General features: G+C 63.8%; 3 protein-coding genes across 4 annotated transcripts in view; 1 reads left to right on the forward strand and 2 right to left on the reverse strand.

Moving 5' to 3' along the window:
• PIEZO1 (piezo type mechanosensitive ion channel component 1) overlaps positions 1-7,575 on the reverse strand; it is a 28,307-nt gene extending 20,732 nt beyond the window's left edge. Inside the window, exons 1-2 of one of the 2 annotated variants that reach the window (XM_042797625.1) lie at positions 7,252-7,575; positions 354-449 (exon numbers count right to left, since the gene is read on the reverse strand). In XM_042797625.1, the coding sequence (XP_042653559.1) occupies positions 354-449; positions 7,252-7,315 (160 nt within the window). In that variant the 5' untranslated portion in view covers positions 7,316-7,575. The remainder of the gene's footprint in view (positions 1-353; positions 450-7,251) is intronic. The other variant, XM_042797624.1, reaches the window with a different exon arrangement.
• Positions 7,576-9,505: 1,930 nt separating this feature from the next.
• Positions 9,506-14,048, forward strand: CDT1 (chromatin licensing and DNA replication factor 1). The gene is made up of 10 exons (XM_032984806.2): positions 9,506-9,999; positions 10,305-10,460; positions 10,537-10,754; positions 11,181-11,375; positions 11,487-11,632; positions 11,934-12,037; positions 12,290-12,478; positions 12,839-12,973; positions 13,057-13,258; positions 13,390-14,048. The coding sequence occupies exons 1-10, from the start codon at positions 9,643-9,645 to the stop codon at positions 13,551-13,553; spliced, it is 1,866 nt and encodes a 621-aa protein (XP_032840697.2). The 5' UTR covers positions 9,506-9,642; the 3' UTR covers positions 13,554-14,048.
• A 2,019-nt stretch (positions 14,049-16,067) lies between these two features.
• Positions 16,068-17,919, reverse strand: part of APRT (adenine phosphoribosyltransferase) — a 4,785-nt gene continuing 2,933 nt past the window's right edge. The window contains exons 4-5 of the mRNA XM_042797677.1: positions 17,608-17,686; positions 16,068-17,470 (exon numbers count right to left, since the gene is read on the reverse strand). Coding sequence (XP_042653611.1) covers positions 17,328-17,470; positions 17,608-17,686 — 222 coding nt within the window. The 3' untranslated portion in view covers positions 16,068-17,327. The remainder of the gene's footprint in view (positions 17,471-17,607; positions 17,687-17,919) is intronic.

Here is a 17,919-nt window from a genome sequence, read left to right on the forward strand (position 1 = left end):
CCCCCTTGCACAACGCCCCCGCTCCCCCCCTCCAAAGCATGCCCACCGTGGGGGACGTGCCCGGACAGGGCGGAGGGGGCTGCTCGTGGTACACCCCTGCCCACCCAGCCCGCACCACCCAACCCTGAGGTTTCTGGTTAATAAGACCGGGGCTCAAAACTGACTATTTTGTAGCTGGAGGTCTATTAATAGCCCCGCTGGGCTATAATTAACAGAGCGAGGCTGACATGAGGTGCCACGCTGCCCAAGCAGGGGGGGAAACCGCAGGGGAAGGAGGGCAGGTACCTGCCGGAGAGCTGCCCGCACGCTGCCCACCCTGCCCGGTCCCCGCACCCCCACGGTGAACCCCTTACCTCCAGTGGGGTGCTGGGTGGGCCCCGGGAACCAGGGTAGGAGCAGGAGGAAGAGCAGGTAGACGAGGGAGAGGACGTTGAAGCGGAAGAGGCAGGCTGGGGACAGAGGTACAGGCAGGGTTAGTGACGGGGAGGTGGCACGGGGAGGGTGACGCACCCCCCCACCAGCCTCCTGGCGGCATCCCCCCTCCCCGGGGATCCTGGCACCCCGACCTGTGCAGTGAGAGACACCCCATAATAAGAGGTAGTCCCAGACAGGGGCTCAAATCCCCCAGAAACATCAGTGGGAAAAGGGGGACGTGGGCAGGAGCCTGGGCTGGGTCAGTCCCGGTGACCCGCAGGGGTGGCACGGGGAGAGGGGGTTGGGGGGGAAACGACACACACCAGAAGTCTCAGACACGTGGGGGGGGGCGACAGGGGGACGAGAGCCACGAGCGAAATCTGCCGCATTTCCACATCGATCCTGCAAGACCACGCCGAGGTTTGCAGGGACCCCCACCCACAGGCCACCCCGGGGCTGGCACAGCCCCTCACCTGCGCCCAGCCCGGCTCCGGCTGCGCCACCGGCTCACACCGCCTTCCCCCCTCGCTTATTTTTAGACCTAAATTACAGCTTGTTTGCGGGCACGAAACCGTCGGAGGAGCTGAGCCAAGTGCCCCACGGAGCTGCCACCGGTGGGGACGGGGACCGGGGCCACCCCGGGGTAACGTGGCTGGGGAACGCAGCAGGCACAAACCACCCGCTCGAGCGGTGACAGGCACCGGGCACGTGCGCTGGTGTGAGCTGGGACCGGCCACGAGGCCACGGTGATGGCCAAGCGGGCACCTCCAGCCCCATGGGTCTGGGGGGAGGAAAGTGGGGGGTAGGCTGGGCGCCAGGGGACGTGCTAGGTCCCACCAGCCCGGCACGGCCCTTCCTGTGTTTATGAGGTTTCAAAGGGACGGCACATCCTGGGGCAAGGGACGAGGTGACCGGGAGGGGACAAAGTGCAGCCCCCCCCCCCACCTCTATGAGCAGCCCAGCACCCCTGGGGATCCTCAGGGGGTGCAGGGGTGGTGGGAGGGGAGGCACCCAGGAATGCACCCGGACCACATCCCACGCAGCACCCATCGGGGCTAATGCTGGTCCCTGACCCCCCCCCCCCCCCCCAGCTGCCTCCCTCCCTGAGGGGAGCAGGACCACCATCCCGCCAGCCGCCTCTCCGCGGTGACCCCCGGACGCGTCACCTCCTCGCACGCCGCCGAGGGTTGCTGGCTACGTTTCGGCAAACCATGATCTCATGGAGCAAATATTCCCCTTCCCGCGCCAGCGGCGACGGGGCCGAGAGGAGCCTTCCCGGCGCGGGGGCGAGCCGCTGCTCTGGGCTTACGTGGGGGTCAGCTAGTCCCCACACACCCCCCCCCATACCCCCACGATGGCCACCGGCACCCCCAGGCCCGGCACTGAGCCCCCAGCCCACCCCTGTGCCAGGGCAGGGTGCTTTGGGTGCCCGGGGTGAACCCCCCTGTCTCCCTGTGGGTGCTGATGGCACGGGGGGGGGGGGGGGACACACACACCGGCTGTGACAGAGCCCTGCTGGCATTGCCTGGGCTGGGGTCTGCACAAAAGCTGCGGGGAGGGACGAGGCTCGGGGACACCCAGGGAGGGGGGGGGTGACAACCCACACTGCAGGGACCACCCATGCCCAGAGCAACAGCGTGACCTATAGATTTTATATCACTGGCATCAGCCCCCCCAGGACCAGGGATGTCACTCCCGCGCCAGCACAGAGCTGGCATCCCCGTGGCAGCGGCTCGGGGTCACCTAAGACATCGGGAAGGGCTGGCAGATGCAGAGCACCCCAAGACCGAGCCAGCACCCACGGGACCCTCTAGCCAGCAGTTCCCCCTCCACCCCAGCTCGAGGTATCGCCAAGGAAGCTCCCAGCAGGGTGGTCAGCGCTCACCACAAAGCTTCAACCAGCTTTTAAAGGCTCAAAGATTTCAAGAAATAAAATAGAATAAATAAATGATGCTATAGAGAGCAGCCCCCCCTCCCCGGCACGATGCAGCCTGGTTTGGGAGCACCCACGGTACCCAGCTTCGCACCCACACTTCCTCGGCAGGGCTGGGTGTGCCGTGCCCACGGTGCGTGGGTGCTCGGTCCCCGCACAGTCGGAGGAAACCGGTTCGCCGTGGTGGTGCTGACAGCCGGGAAAGCGGCCGGCGTGGGGAGAAAAACCAGTTTGGTGTGTGGGGAGAGCAGCCCTGCGGCGAAACCTGCCCTCCCGCACCCATCATCCCCGGGAGGAGCTGGGTGGGGGGAAGCGCCGTGGCACCCACTGTCCCCCTCCCCACCCAAGCAGCGCCCATCGCCCGCGATGCCGCGCCACCTCGCCTCTGCTGCAGGATCTGGCCCATGCTGAGCATCCCTATCTTGCACCCCCAGCAAGGTGATCCTGGATGTGCACCCCAAATCCTTCCTTCCCCAGCCCCGGGACCCCCCCCCCCCCCCACAGGGAGCTGCCAGCCCCACTCCCACGGAATTCACCACGGCCGGCGTTGGCAGCTAGCAGCACTTGAAATATTAACGATGTTAATGTGCTGGGAGGAGGATAAATCGCAGCGCTGGGCGAGATGTGCCGGGTTTCCTTTTCCCTGGCCTTTAATCTCCCCTTGAGAAGTCCCTGCTGGGGGTGGGGGGGGGGGGTCCTCGGGGACCTCAGGGGGAGGCAGGGACCCGGCGGAGAGGGTGGGGGAGGCCGGGGAGAGCCGGCACTGGGGTCTCTCCCATTGTAACTGGGCTGGGGAAGCATAGGAAAGGTGGCTGTAGGAGAGGGTGGGGGTCTGGCGCAGCCCCCTCCTTGCAAACCGGGCACCATCCGGCTCCCAGGGACGGATCCATAGCCAGCCGCGTGGGGAAAGGGGGGATCCCCACACCCCACTGGTGACCGGGGAGCCCCACAGCGATTGGCACCGGCACAGCCGCTGGCTCTGCGGGGACCTGCGGCCGCTCAGGATTAATTAAAAGAGCTCTTTAATTCCCTGCCTGCCCTGCTATTTTCACCCAGGCCCGTTACCTGCTGCCGGAGCCAGGCGGCTCTGCCAAGCTGCTTCCCCACAGCTGGGTCCTGCCTCTTGGCTAACTGGTCCCAGCTGGGGTCCCCAGGGTTGGGGGGACCCAGACAGGGTCCCCCCGGGGGGGGGGGGTGTCACTTTGCACCCAGGACCCTGCGCTGCTGCAAACCGGAGGCTGGCTGATGAATCCCAGCCACAGCATCCCTCCCCACCGGGATTCCTCCCCACCCCAAAACCCAGGCAGCCCCAAAGCAGCGAGCCCCAGGGCCGTGCTGGGAGAACCAGCCGCCGGCACGTTCCCAGCCCCAACCCCGGCTCTTCTTTCCGGGAAGAGGGAGCAGCAACCACCGGTTCACCCGCCGTATCCTGTTTTTGTGGAAAATTAATCCCACTCCCGCCAGCGCCCGGCCCCTCTCCCCAGGGATGCTGCGGGGAGCTGCCCCGGGAGGGCACCGGGCTGGGTGCCAGTGGGTGCCAGCCTGGGAAAAAAAAAAAAAAACCACCCAGCAGCTCGTGCAACGGGACGAGGAACACAGAAAGGACGGGTGCTCACTGACACCCCTTTCCCCAGCACCCTCAGCCCCGAGATGGCACAGCCCCCGCCAAGGGGCTGGAGCACCCCCCCCCCCCCCCGGGACCCCCCAGCGCCGTGGGGTCAGCACCAGGGTGCCCCTGCACGTCGCCCACTTGCACGCCCACCCCCCCCACCCCCCACGCGCGAGGACCCACGCTCCCATCGCACGGGGACATTCCTGAATCCACCACCACATTTCCCACGGTGTGGGGGATACAGCAGCGCCAAACGGTGTCCAAACACACCCCCCCGCCCCCCCCCCCCCCCCCCTCACCCAGCCCCCACAGGCACCCCAAGATTCCGCTGAGACTGGGGTGCAGAGGAAGCAAAGGGTTAAACCCAGCCGTGCCCGGGTTTTAGCGATCAAGTGCCCCCCAAACCCAGCTTGCAGCTCTTGGGGTGAGCCCCGGGGGCAGCGTGGGGACTCACTGCACCCCCGGGGAGCCCCCACAGCATCACCCACTTCAAGGGGGGGCTGTGTGGGGGTTCTGCAAAAGGCTCAGACCCGGGGTGAGGGGCACCCCGGCCCGGGCAGGGCACGGGCAGGCTGCATGCAGACGACCCTGTGCCTCCCATCCCCCTGTGTGCTTGGGGAGGAAACAGCAGTTATTGCTCTTGGAGACAGCGGTGGCTTGGCTTGGCATTTCTTTTTTTAATTTTTTTTTTTTTCCCTTTTTTTTTTTTTTTTTTTCCCCTCCTCTTTTTTATTTCCCTTCACTTTATAAAAAGCACCTGACCGCAGGAGGCAGCCGGCTGCAGCCCACTCGCCCGCCAGCACCCAGGAACGGCTGGAACCCCCCCAGAATCCCCTCAGTGTCCTCGCTTCACCCCACATCAGGTGCCCCCCCCCCCCCCCCCCGAGTTTGGGGGGCCACCGCAGCCGCAGGGAGGGGTGCTGTCACCCTCACCCATCGCATCTACCCGAGCACCGCAGAGCCACGCTGGAGCTGGGAGATGGCGCAGCCGTCACCCAGCCCGGGGGTCCCGCTGAGCTGCCCGGCCCCCCCACCCCACCTTGCTCACCCCACGGGTGGGATGTGCGCTGGTGGGAAGACACGGCAGGCTGGGGGGGGGGCCCCCCCTCTCCCCGCCAGCTCCGTGCACCCCAGCATCCCTGCCAGGCTGGATAGAGCTGAGGCATCTCCCCGCGCCGGGTGGGGATACAGCCGGTGGCACGGCTGAGTGCCGCGCCGTGGGGGGGGGGCGTGGGAAGTGGGGGGGCTGCCCCAAACTGTGCCGTGGGGCCCAGCTCCTGGGCCTCCACCCCCCCCCCGGAGCTGGCTGGGAGCTGGAGCCAGGAGCAAACATCCTCCGGACGTTTGGGAAGAGCCTGATTGCCGGGGAAGGAAGGGCCACAGGCAGGTCGTGCTCTGGGGCTCTTCTTCCCCCCCCCCCCCCCCCCAGGTACAGCAGGACGAGCAACATCCCCTCCGTGCCTCAGTTTCCCCCTTCAGCGTGGGTGTGAGGCCCCAGACCTCCCCCCTGCCCCAAGTCACCCACACGGCTGTTTTAAGAGGGAGCTGCTCTCCCAGGACAGCCCCCACCCAAGCGGGGCCCCCAAATTTAAACAGGGGAGCTCACCGGGGAGGGTGGGGGGGGGGGGTAACGCCAACGCCACCGCCGGCTGCGATCCCACGCCAGAGCCGGGGCGAGCGGGCAAACAAACCTGGCACGATTTGGGGCTAAATCACCAGCGTTAGGGCGGGAGGGCCCCATCCGCGAGGCCGCACCCCGAGGCCACGTGTCATCCGCCCCGAGCACCCACGGGGTGCACCCGGCAGCACCCACGTCCCATAGCTGCCACCCCACCGGCCGGGGGGGGGGGGTCGGGGGGGAGGCCTTGGGCCCGCAGCACCCAGCCACCTTCCCTTCCCAGCCCCGGCCGTAGGCAGGGTTATAATTAAACCTTCCTCACATCCTGCGCGATGCACTGAGTCACTCCTCGAGCAAACCGGAGCAAATAAAGAGCTTTTTTTTTTTTTTTTTTGCCTTTTTTTTTTTTTTATAACAACAGTCACCAACTTCCTCTGCCAGCGAGGCTCACCCCACGCCGGCGGCACCGCCAGCACTACGCGCACCCCAACCCGGCTCCCCAAAACGCAGCCGGGGCAGCGGGCGGTTCAGCTGGACACAGCTCAGGTTCCCGTCCTTCTTTTTTTCTAGGTGACATTACCCCAAAAGTCACGGCACCCCCCCAGCTTGACAGACCCCCCAACATGGGTCGTGCCAGCGGGGTGACGGTGACTGGACCCTGCCCACACCCCGGCACAAGGAGCCCGTTGAACAATCCTGTTTATGGAAAGGTTTTGGGTTTGGTTTTTTTTTGTTATTTTCTTTTTTTTTTTTTTTTTTTTTTTTCCTTTGCGTTTAGGTAAAGGTAAACGGAGAGTCCCCGAACCGGCTCCCCCCAAGCAGCTGGGGTTCAAAGAGCCAATTCTTGTCCTGCGTGTCCCGGGACGTGGGTATTTTCCAGGCTGGTGGCCAGCCGGTTGCCTCGGGGGGGGGGGGTGCGTTTGCCTCCAACCCCCAATTTTACTTAAAACGGGCTGGGAGCAGCTTAGGAGCCACGGCCCTGCAAAGGCTGCTGCAGCCGAGGGGGGGGGGGGGGGGGGGGGGGGGGGTGGCCCACTCCCCGCTGCGGCACTGGGGACAGGATAGGTGCCACCCCACACCCCCCCCAGTATCACCCACCCCCCCCAGTATCGCCGGGCTGTCCCAGCACCCCACTTTGCAAAAGGCGGAGGAGCGAGTGGGGTGACACCCAAACCAGGGGGGTGGGAGCCACACACACACACACACCCCCCCCCGCCCAAAGAGGGCCCGGTGCTGGGGGTGTGGGTGCCCACCGGCTGTACCCGCGGGGAAACACACACACACACACGAGAAACAGGGCACGGACACGCGGGGCGCTGCCCCCCACGCCCAGCCTGAAGAAGAAGTTGCAGCGTTTTCCCGAGAGCGGGCTCTGCCCCGCGGCTGGGGGGGGGGGGGGGGGCTGGGGTCGTGTAGTGTGGTCCCGCGTGGGGCTGGGATCACACACACACCCCCCCCACCCCCACGCGTCCCTCCACCGACCCACCCGGAGGTGGGGAAAGCAACCGCGACCCGGCTCACGCGTGGAGGGGGGGGGGGGACACACGAAGACACAGCGCACCCATACACCCACACCACCGCCGCCACCCACCCCCCCCCCCCCCAAAAAAAAAAAAAAAGAAAAATAAAAAAAAAAAAAAAGAAAAAAAACCCAAACCCCGCGGCTGCACTCACCGGCGAGCAGGGCGAGCGGCAGCAGTAGCCAGTACAGCCCCCCCCATAGCCCCCGCCGCTCCATCCCGCTCAGGAGCCGGCGGGCCGGCCCATGCCCCGCCGAGCCGAGCCGAGCCGAGCCGAGCCGAGCCGAGCCGTGCCGTGCCGAGCCACCGGGGCTGGGCAGGCCCCGCTGGCCGGTCCCGGGAGCGCCGAAAACGGCCGCGTTTTTCCCCCCGCCCCGTTCTCGCTGCCTTTATAAGCGGCGCCCGCCCCTCTCGGCGGGCTGGCCCGGCCCGGCACGGCTCGGCTCAGCTTTGCCCGGTAGAGCAGCCCCCGCCACTGCTGACACGAGTTGGCCGGTCTCAGCCCCAACCCCTACACACACACACACACACACACACACACACACCCCCCACGGTGGGGGCAAGCCCAAACCCCCACACACACCCTGCCCCCCCAGTTCCTGCCGCCGGCAGCAAGGGCATTTGCAGCAGGGGAAATAAATCAATCTACAAAAAAAAAAAAAAAAAAAATAAAAAAAGCTGATGTGTTTCCTGTTTGCTTCGTATTAAAAAAAAAAAATAAAAATAAAACAACAAAGAAGCTGGAGCTAATTGAGGCTGAGTGCTCTGCTCTGGCCTGGGCTCGGTAATGTCAGCGCGGAGCCCTGCAGCAATGTGGGGTGCTCGGGTGTGCTCCCCCAAAAGCTGCTGTGTCCCCCGCTGGGAGCTGGGTCCTGTGTCTGGACCTGGAGCTGGGTGGGCAGCTACGCACCCCGGGAGGTGGGTGCCCAGACAAGAACCCCGGGAGGTGGGTGCCCAGACGAGGGGAGGTGGGTGCCCAGACGAGGGGAGGTGGGTGCCACGCTCGCCGCCGCAGCCCGAGCTCGGCGCTGGGCACAGCCGGTGAGGGCAGCGTGGCCGGTAGCCACGGGGCAGCCGGCAGTAGCCCGAGCAGTGCCGGTAACCGCCAGCTCCTAACAGGAAGCATCGACCCATGAAATTCCCCGCATTTTTTGGCTTCCCCACATTTGCTTTCCGAACGCGCTTAATAAACTGGCATCCAGCTGGCACGCCGCCGACCTGCTCCCCACCTTGGCGGGCTCTTCCCTCTTCCCTGGGCTCCTTCCAGCAATCTCGGGGTTCACCCCCCTGCCCAGGCCCGGCCCCCAGATGTGCCGCAGAAGCCGTAACCCCCAAACCACGGGCAGGATGGGCCCGAGGGCCCCAAATGCCTGTGTCCTGCCGAGTTTTACTGGGCGCAGCCCCTCGTGGGACCTGGGATGGGCTGTGGGTGCCCCAGTTGCCCCCCAGCAGCCCCTCTGCACCGACCTGGGACCTTGGAGGGGTTCACTCCTGTAAATAAAACACATATCAACGCCGAGCCACGAAGCGCTGTGTTAACACCACCCCTGCGAGACCCCAGCGTGGAAATTACCCCTGCAAAAACCCCAGGGCTGCGTGTCCGTCTGTCCACGTATGTGTGTCCGTGTGTTCCCCCCCCCCCAAGAATGGATCCAGGAAAGGGTGGTGCACGGCACCCACGCCAGCATCTCCCCCCCAGCACCCACCGCACCGCAGCCGGGCTGGCACGGGGAGGCTGTGGCAGTAAATGGGCCCGGGGAACAGCACCCCAGAGCCCTGCCTCGCACGGCCGAATCCGGCCCCGAGTGGCCCCCCCGCTCCATTTTGCCGGCCTCGCTCAGGCTGTAAGAGAGATGCTGGAGAACCGCTCGGCCCCGTAATGTGCTGCTGAGTGCCCGGCGAGGCATTTTATGGGTGAAGAAGCTTCTCCCATGTCCGGGCAGTGCCATTAGCACCCGGCCAAGCCGTGGGGCAGGGGGGATGCCGGGACACGGGGCGCTGTGGGCGCCTCCAGAGCCCCTTGTTCACCCTGCTGTCCCCAGCCAAAGCCTGAAACCGTGGATTTGGGGCAGGGAGGGGGGCGAACGGTAGCCCCGAGTGCGCTGGGGAGGGCAGGTAAAACGGGTGACCACTAGCCCAGAGGCCAGTGCCACTGCAGATGCTGGTTGCCCTGCTGGGTGTCCCCCCCCCATTTTGCAGCCCACCCCGCACCCACCGAGGGCCGGGCAGCCTCCAACCCAGCCGGTGCCCTAAAGGTTGGAACCCCCACCCCTAAACCCGGGGAGCCCCCCCCCCCCCGCCACCCTCCTCGCCCCACGTGGAGCACCGCTATGAGGAGGTACGGCGCCTTTAAGAACCCCATGGCGCCAATTCCGCCCCACGTGACACACACCCCCCCCCCCCTCCGCTCCACGGCGGGGCGGTGCTGCGGCCGCGCGCGTTCCCGCCAAGAGCGGAGGTTTTGGCGCGCCGCGGGCACGTGTGGGGCTCGTTGCCGGTACCGGGAGCCGTCACCATCTATCGCCGGTTACCGGGGGCCGCCGCCATGGCCCAGCTCCGCCTCACCGATTTCTTCAGCCGCACGAAGGCGGCCACCGGAGCCCCGGCCAAGCGCGGCGGCCGCCGGCTCAAAGCCGCCCATCCCGGTGCCCCGGTTCCCCGGGAGGCGGAGGACGGTGCCCCGGTAGGGCTCAGTCCCCCCCCGCTGCCCGCTTCGCCGCGCACCCCGGCCCGCCGTGGCTCCCCGGTGGGGCGGGGGCTGGCGGGCAGGAAGCGGAGCCGCCGGGAGGTGGAACCGGAGCCGCCGCTCGGGGCTGGGGAGACCGGGGAACCGAGCGGGAAATCGGCGCGGAAGAGGTTGGAGCTGGACCGGGATGAGGAACCGGGACCGCCGCCGGCCGCGGTAAGGGAGCTGCGGGGGTCGGGGATGCGCTGCCCCCCCCGGGGCTGCGGCCCTAAAACGGGGGGGGGGGGCGTAAAACCGGGGTAGTGTCCGGACCAGCCCCCCCTAACTGCTCTCCCCCCACCCCCAAAGCTTGCCCCCCTTCTCCTGGTGCAGACCCCCCCCACCCCCCCAGGGCTTGCCCCCTGCCTCTAATTCAACCCTTCCCCCCAGTCCAAGGCCAAGGGGGGGGGGCACTGGGAAAGGGGGTCCCGGCGGGTGGGTTCATCCAATCGCCCTCTAACTTTTACTCCGCTCTCTTTCAGGCCACCAGCCCCTCGCCTCCGGCCACTGCTCAGCACCCTCCGCTGCCCTCGCTGGACCCAGCAGCGGACCCCCCAGCCAGCACCCCCAGCCGGGGGCAGGACGGGGGGCCACAGCCTGGCACAGCCCCCCCAGGGACAACCAGGCACCTGCAGCGGGTACGGGACCGGCCCGGCTTTCCTCTCCCATTTATTTTATGGTTCTGCTCTGACCTTGTCTCCCCTCCCCACCCAGGAGGACCTGGCCGGGCTGCGGTGCCGCCTGCAGAGGCTGAAGGGGGTGACCCAGGTGTCACCCATCCCCCCGGGGACCAGCACCGACCTCCGGAGCCGTCTGGAACGGTTGCGGCAACTGGAGCTGCAGATCCGCGAGAAGAAAAGGGGAAGCGGAGCCGCGGCGGGAGCGGGGCCGTCCGGGGACACCGGGCCGGCAGCTCCTGCGGTAGAGACCGGGTGAGGAGCGGCTTTGAGGGGATGCAGCCTCAGATTTGAGGTGAAATCGGGGCGTCCCGGTGACCGCCGGGGGTCATGGTGGCCCCGCTACCTGCAAAGGGCTTCTCCGAGCGTGGGCTGAGCCACCCTGGCTCTGCTTTGGGACGCCAGGGTGGGTGATGTGACCCAAGTCCTGGCACCGGTCGCTCACAGAAAGGTTTGGGGATGGGTGGATGGAGGGGAGGGGGAGGATCTCCCCAAACCGAGGTGGTCACGCAGCTCCTCAGCTTTGAGGTCAGCGCTTTGGGCAGTGGGACCCCCCGTCCTGGCCCGTCCCCATCCCTGGTTGCACCCTCAGGGCCGTCCCAGCGCCGTGTTCACCATGCCCGGCACGGGGGGTGGTTGTGTACAGGAGACCCTGACCCCTCTTTTATTTTTATTTTTCAGCGAGAAGACCCCGGCGTACCAGCGGTTCCACACCCTCGCGCAGGACCTGCCCCCGGGGCTCACGCTGCCCTACAAGTTCAAGGTACTGGCCGAGATGTTCCGCAGCATGGACACCATCACCGGGATGCTCTTCAACCGCGCCGAGACCATCACCTTCGCGAAGGTCAAGCAGGGGGTGCAGGACATGATTCGCAAGTAAGTCGGCAGCAGCGGGCAGCCCGTTTTGGGGGTCCCAGCGGAAGCTGTCGGGGCTGGTGCCTTGGTGTCAGCCTTTGGGGTTGCCGACTTCTTGGGGTGCCGTTGCAGGCAGTTTGAGGAGCGCCACGTGGGGCAGATCAAGGCGGTGTACCCCACCTCGTACAGGCTGCGCCAGGAGAAGAACATCCCCGCCTTCGGCAGCGGCGTGAAGAAGTCTGACTACCAGCTCACACTGGAGCCGGTGCTGGGGGAAGGTATGTACAGCTCGGAGGGGGGGTGGGGGGTGTGCCCTGAGAGCTGGGGGTGCGCTCGGTGCTGGCTGGGATCCCCAAATCCCCCAGGATGTGCTGGGTTTGGTCTGTTAAATAATCTGGCGGGTGAGGGCCTGAGCGTGTTGGAAGGGGGAAAACGCCTTTGGGACAAGTGGGGGGGTGGCAGCGACTTGGGCAGTGCCTCAGCCCCACAGTGGGGCTCTGGTCCTGCCCTTGCCGAGGTTCGGGTGCCGTCGCGGCGTTGCCGAGGTGCCACGGGTGACGCTCATGTCTCTCCTTGCAGAGGAGAAAGTGGACGGCCGCCCGCACTTGTCGGCGTCGCGCTTGCTGGCGCGCAGGAAGGAGTTCCACCGCAACCTGGTGAACATCGTCAAGCAGCACCACAAGGTGAGAAGGGAGGGCCCCCCCCCCAGCACCCTCCGTTTTCGGGGTTTGGGGTCGCTCTGGTCACTGGAGATGCGGGTGGAGAGGAGCAGGCTGGCATCCAGGCTGAAGGATGTCGCTGGTTCCTGTGGGATGCTCTTGGCAGGGAGTGGGAATCTCCTGGCTCTGAATTTCCTCCAAGCTGTGCTGGGAGCGCGGGGCAATGGCCGGCTCCCCCCATGCCTGACCCGTGGGTGCTCTTGCCCCCCTCTCCAGGCGTTCCTGGCCGCCCTCAGCCCTCCCATGGTGGTGCCGGAGGAGAAGCTGACCCGCTGGCATCCCCGCTTCAACGTGGACGAGGTGCCGGACATCAGCCCGGCGGAGCTGCCGCGGCCGCCCCGGGAGGACAAACTCACCACGGCGCAGGAGGTGCTGAGCGCGGCCCGGGGGATGCTGACCCCCAAGGTGAGTCAGGCCCGGGGCTGGCAGACCTCAAACCCACCGTTTTCTCCGGGAAGATGTCGCCGGACAGGGGTGGTCGGGAAGGATCATTTCAGGACTGGGAGCGCTGTCGGATGTGGGCGGGTGGGGAGGCGAGCCTGGCTCTTGGCGGTGCTGGTTGTGGTGTAGGTTTCAGGCTAAGGGAGCCGTCAGTGCTGATTTTCGGGGACGGGAGAGGGGATGAAGCGCCCCAAACTGTCCGCTCGGGCAGGGATGGGTCAGACACACTGGGCTGTAGGGGGATGGCGGCGGGGGGAGACTTCTTCCTCAAGCGAGAGGCTCCCGGCTGTAACCCAACTCCTTCTCCCTCTTCCCCATGAGCAGATGGAAAAAGCTCTTGCCAACCTGGCCTTAAGAAGCGCTGAAGCCGGTGCGGGGGAACCGGTGGTTTCCAAAGCACCGTCCCCTGCCAGCACCTCCAGTGCTCTGAAAGGGGTGTCCCAGGCCCTGCTCGAGAGGGTGAGTAATTCAGTCCTGGCCGTGGTGCTGGGGTGGGGAACACGACCTTCCTGTGGCTCACCCCGTCTTCTCCGCTCCCCAAGATCCGGGCGAAGGAGGCGCAGAAGCTGGAGGCGCTGATGACGCGGGACCCGCGGCAGGAGGAGCGGCTCGCCATGCTGGGCCGGCTGCCGGCCATGGCCCGCATCCTGCGCAACGTCTTCGTGGCCGAGAAGAAGCAGGCGCTGACCATGGAGGTGGCTTGTGCCCGCATGGCCGAGAGCTACGACGCGCAGATGCCTCCTGGTAGGAAACCAAAGGATGTGGCGGCGGAGGGTGGGGGGGGGAAATCTCCGTCTTTGCGGGAGGAAGGGGCTGAGGAGCTGAGATCTGACCACCCCCCCCCCCCCCCGGCAACTGCTGCTCCTTTTTGGCAGGCGAGATGGAGAAACACTTGCGCCTCTTGGCAGAGCTGCTGCCCGACTGGGTGGGCGTCCACGCCATCAGGACCGACACCTACATCAAACTGGACAAAGGGAAGGACCTCGGCCTCGTCGCGGAGCGGCTCGCCAAGGCGGCCAAGGAGGCAGAAACCCTCTGAGCACCCCACCCCAAGCGTCGGGTCTTCCCCCCGGGCAAGCTCCTCGAGATGTAGGAAATCCCAACTGCGCGCCGGGCTCTGGTGTGGGATCTGACGGGAGGCTCAGCCTCAGGGATGTCTGAGGAAGAGCAAAACGCCTTCATTTAACTAATTCCTCTGCTAGGGTCCCCGAGGACCGTAGCTCCCCCAAGCCGGGGTGACGATGCAAGCAGTGAAGAGGAGCTAGTGACCTCTTCTCAGTTTTGCTGCCTTCTCCTGAAGGTTTGAGGCAGGAGATTTCTTCCATTAACTGGGCCCTGGTGGGGCGGAGGCAGGACTGGGCAGGGTGAGAGGGTGACACGCAGGAAGGAGCGAGAGAAGAAATCACAGATCAGTGTTTTTGGAGCTCGTGGCCTTGTTCCGTTTTTAAGGGAGGGAAAAACGCATCTCCAGCACGCTCTGGAAACAGCTACAGGACTTGTCAAAACATATTTTGTATTAAATGTTTTAAATAGAGCTGACTCGTGTTAACCCAGCGCTCTCCCTCGGTGAGCTGCCTCTCTGCGCCGCGTTAGCACCGCGCTTCTCCATGGCAATTGGCGTCGGCCGGCACAGGCAAGGGAAGGGCTGGGTCCTCGTCCAGCTCCCCGAGAAAGACTTACTGGAAAAAGTGAGCGTGGGTTTGCAGGGAGCTGAATGCAGCTTTTGTAAATAGGGACGGGGGAGCAGCTCCCCGGGGGGGCAGGAGCAGGCTGGGCTGGGGGTGGGTGCAGGGAGGAGGTGGGAGCTGCCCCGTGCCGCGGCGGGCACACCTCGCGCCGCTTGCCGAGCCAAACGGGGCTGGTTTCACCAGGGGACAGCAGCAAGGGGCTTGCAGGGGAAGGTGGCTGTCCTTCATCCCGCAGGGCGGGGGGACCACGCTGGTCCGGGGGAGCTTGGAAGTGAAGCTTCCACAAAAAAACAACCAACCAACAAAAAAAAAAAAAACAAAACCCAACAAACCTGAGAACCTAAAGTGCTGGTTTCGGAGGCTGGCAGCATTGGAGATTCCTGCAGTGCTGCCTCAGGGAGCAGGCAAGCCCTCTTCTTCCTCCTCCTCTTCTTGTCTTCCTCCTCCTCCTCTTCTTCTTCGTCCTCCTCATCCTCTTCTTCTTCGTTCTCCTTCGTCCTCCTCATCATCTTCTTCTTCGTTCTCCTTCTTCGTCCTCCTCATCATCCTCTTCTTCGTTCTCCTTCTTCGTCCTCCTCATCCTCCTCTTCTTCGTTCTCCTTCTTCGTCCTCCTCATCATCCTCTTCTTCGTTCTCCTTCTTCGTCCTCCTCATCCTCCTCTTCTTCTTCGTCCTCCTTCTTCGTCCTCATCCTCCTCCTCCTCTTCTTCTTCGTCCTCCTCATCCTCCTCCTCCTCATCCTCTTCTTCGTCCTCCTCCTCTTCTTCTTCGTCCTCCTCATCCTCCTCCTCCTCATCCTCTTCTTCGTCCTCCTCATCCTCTTCTTCGTCCTCCTCATCCTCCTCTAGGACGCTGCTTGGTGTCGTGCGGGCCAGTTGGCCAGCGCTACTGGCAGGAGGTAGCCCTGTTTCCAGGGAGGAGGGTTTAAACCTGGCCCAGCAGCTGGAAGGGTTGAGGCTGGGCTAGCAGGCAGGCCAGGCTAGTGGCCACGCTGAACGGGCCTCACTGCAGTCAAGAGGAGCCGGTTTCGAGAGAGGCTGGTTTCGGCAGCCTGGCAGGCAGACGCGTGCCCCAGGGGAGCTCCCAGCGAGCTCCCGTCCTGCTGCCTGGGACAAAACCCTTGTCTCTACGAGCAAATTACATCAACGGTTGCTCGCAGCCCGGCCAACCCGAAAAGCACCGTCCCCGAGTTCCCTGATGTCACCCCTTGGCCCTGCACACAGCCAGCTCTGGCACTGGCAGGGCTTTACGCTCGCTTCCACGGCACGCAGCTGCTTTCCACGGCTTTTTAGGGGTGGAACTAGTTTTTCCCTTCTCAACCTCGCAGCAGGGACCCCCCCCCCCCCCCACCTCGCTTCGTGCCAAGTCTGCGGGCGAGGCGCTGCCTCCCTTGGCACCGCGCAGGGGCTGGCTGTGAAAATGAGTGCCCAGGGGTAGGTTTCTCCCTGGGGACTGGTGTTTCTCAGTGCAAACTGAGCAGCCACTGAAGTGGCTTTTCAGGAAACGGTGATAAAAATAGCTGTAATAACCCTTACAAGTGTAAGGCATCCCCTAGGCACTGGATGGGGAAGGCGAGCCGAGCTGCGGGGGCTTGGTCTGTGCTCCCACCCGCACTGGGCACTTCCACTGTAACCCAGCAGGACCAGCCTGGGGAAACCCCCCTTCCAGCTAGAGGCTGAGGCCACGCACAGAGAAAAGATACCTGAACTGCTCAGTCCCGGCAAGCGATTCCTTCCAAGCATTTCGGGTGGCAAGGGGGAGGCTCCCGCCACAGCCTGGCTCTCCCCTGACAGCCTGGGTTTGGGGAAAGACACTCACAAGGGTCAGTAATGGCTTCAGCTACTGCAAGAACAGCTCTGAGACAGTTTAGAAAAAATAAGTCAGCATTTATTTTACCAGCGAGTTCAAGCCCTAGTACACGGACACAGTCCCTAATGTTTTCCAGCACGCGGAGGTTTTGGCACACTGGGTCTGAGAGCTACCCCTGTGACCAAACTTGAACCGTGCTCTAAGGAGCATCTCCAAACCCCACGTCATCCATCACGCAACCCGAGTGAGACCACCGGAGCTCAGCTGCAAGTATAACACCTTTTCTTTCTTTCCTCTGACCTTATCTGCCAACAAGCATGAGCTCCGAACTGGCATCGTCCTTCCAATGTCCTGATGCCCCAAGAACACGGCAAAGAGGAGTCAGAAATATTGCAGTAGATGGGGAATTTGTGCTGAACAAATGAACAAAAGCTGCCAGGCCTGGCTGGGGCTGCTGGGCAGCAGGCAGGTGAACAGCCCCCAGCGTGTGCCTGGCCCCTTCCTCCCTGCCTGTTGCCCAGCTGTGTGCTACGACTGCTCCCAGTTTTGCAAAATCCCCGGCTAAGAAGTGCCCTGGAGCAAGGGAAGGCTTCCTACAGCAGAGACCTTCAGCTTCCTGCGGTCTCAAGGGAAGGAGACCACGAGCCAAGCTGCAAGCTGACATCCTGCTTGAGCTCATCTACACCAGCAACCTCCACTGCGTTGGCAGCAGCTGCCTCCTGATTTCAGGACACAGGTCTGGGCAGGCACTTAATTCTCCTTAACAAGCACTACCTTAATTTAAGAGCAACCTACTCTGTTGTGAGCAACAGCAGAGAGCAATCAGACCTTCCTCTGAGGTCAAGTACTGAGGGATTTATCCCTTAGACAAATAATCACTTTTTTACCCATCTTCTGTGTTTCTTTGGCAAACTTTTAACGGGTTCCTAGGAGGCTGACCAGGCACGGCTCAACTAAAAGGGAAGGCTGGGCCCCCTAAGCTACTGGACCTCTCCTGCCTCAGCAGCAGTATTTTCACTTTGGTCTCCTAAAAAAAAAAAAAATAATCAGTTAAGTGAAGCTGCATCTTGGTCTCCATCCCCTAAAAAAATTAGGCTGTTCCTTCTTCCCAAAAGGATAAATTCCAAAAAGGATCCTTACACTCAACACACCTTAATCTGTGGCTTGGAAAACAAACAGGACTTATGACTGTATAGCAACTGGCCAGGATCAAAATCGTAGGTTCCCCCCCCTGCCCACCCCCTTGTGACATCAAGAATCACTGAACAGAGCCCCAAACTCGTGCGCAGCTCAGGGCGTGCACTCCCTGCTCCTCCTCAGTCGTACTGCAGCAGAGAGTAGAAAGGGACGGACTTGAGCTTTTCCGACCCTTTCAGGAGCTTTAACTCTATGACCACCAGGCACTCCAGGACTTCAGCCTTCAGCCTCGTCACCAGCTCGCAGGCTGCACGCATGGTACCTGCACGACACGGAGGTTTGAGTGGCAACCTCATTGCTGGAGGAGCAGCGCTGAGGTTGCGCTTCAAACCCCCCCCCAGCCACTCCTGCCGCTGCCAAGGCACGTGGACGTGGGTCACACCGCCTGCTCCCTCTCACCTCCAGTCGCAAGCAAGTCGTCCACAATAACGACTTTTTGGCCCGGTTCCACGGCATCACTCTGGATTTCAAGCTCAGCCTGCAGGGTGGAAAGAGGAGCTTCGCTGTGGCCTTGCCTTACAGAGGAACGCTTCGCAGACGGCTAACGCGTGGCGAAACGCAGACAAGTCTTCAGCGAGATCAGCACCTAAAAACACATACTGCAGCTACAGGGGAGCGCCACGGAAATACATAGCGGGTTAGGTGATTGCTGGGCCAACCCTCTGGCACGTCAAGATCCTGGAACGTGCCTCAAGTGAGTTACAGTCCCAT

This window comes from Tyto alba, unplaced genomic scaffold, assembly GCF_018691265.1.
Source record: "Tyto alba isolate M040663 unplaced genomic scaffold, T.alba_DEE_v4.0 Super-Scaffold_26, whole genome shotgun sequence".
Taxonomy (NCBI): Eukaryota; Metazoa; Chordata; class Aves; order Strigiformes; family Tytonidae; genus Tyto; species Tyto alba.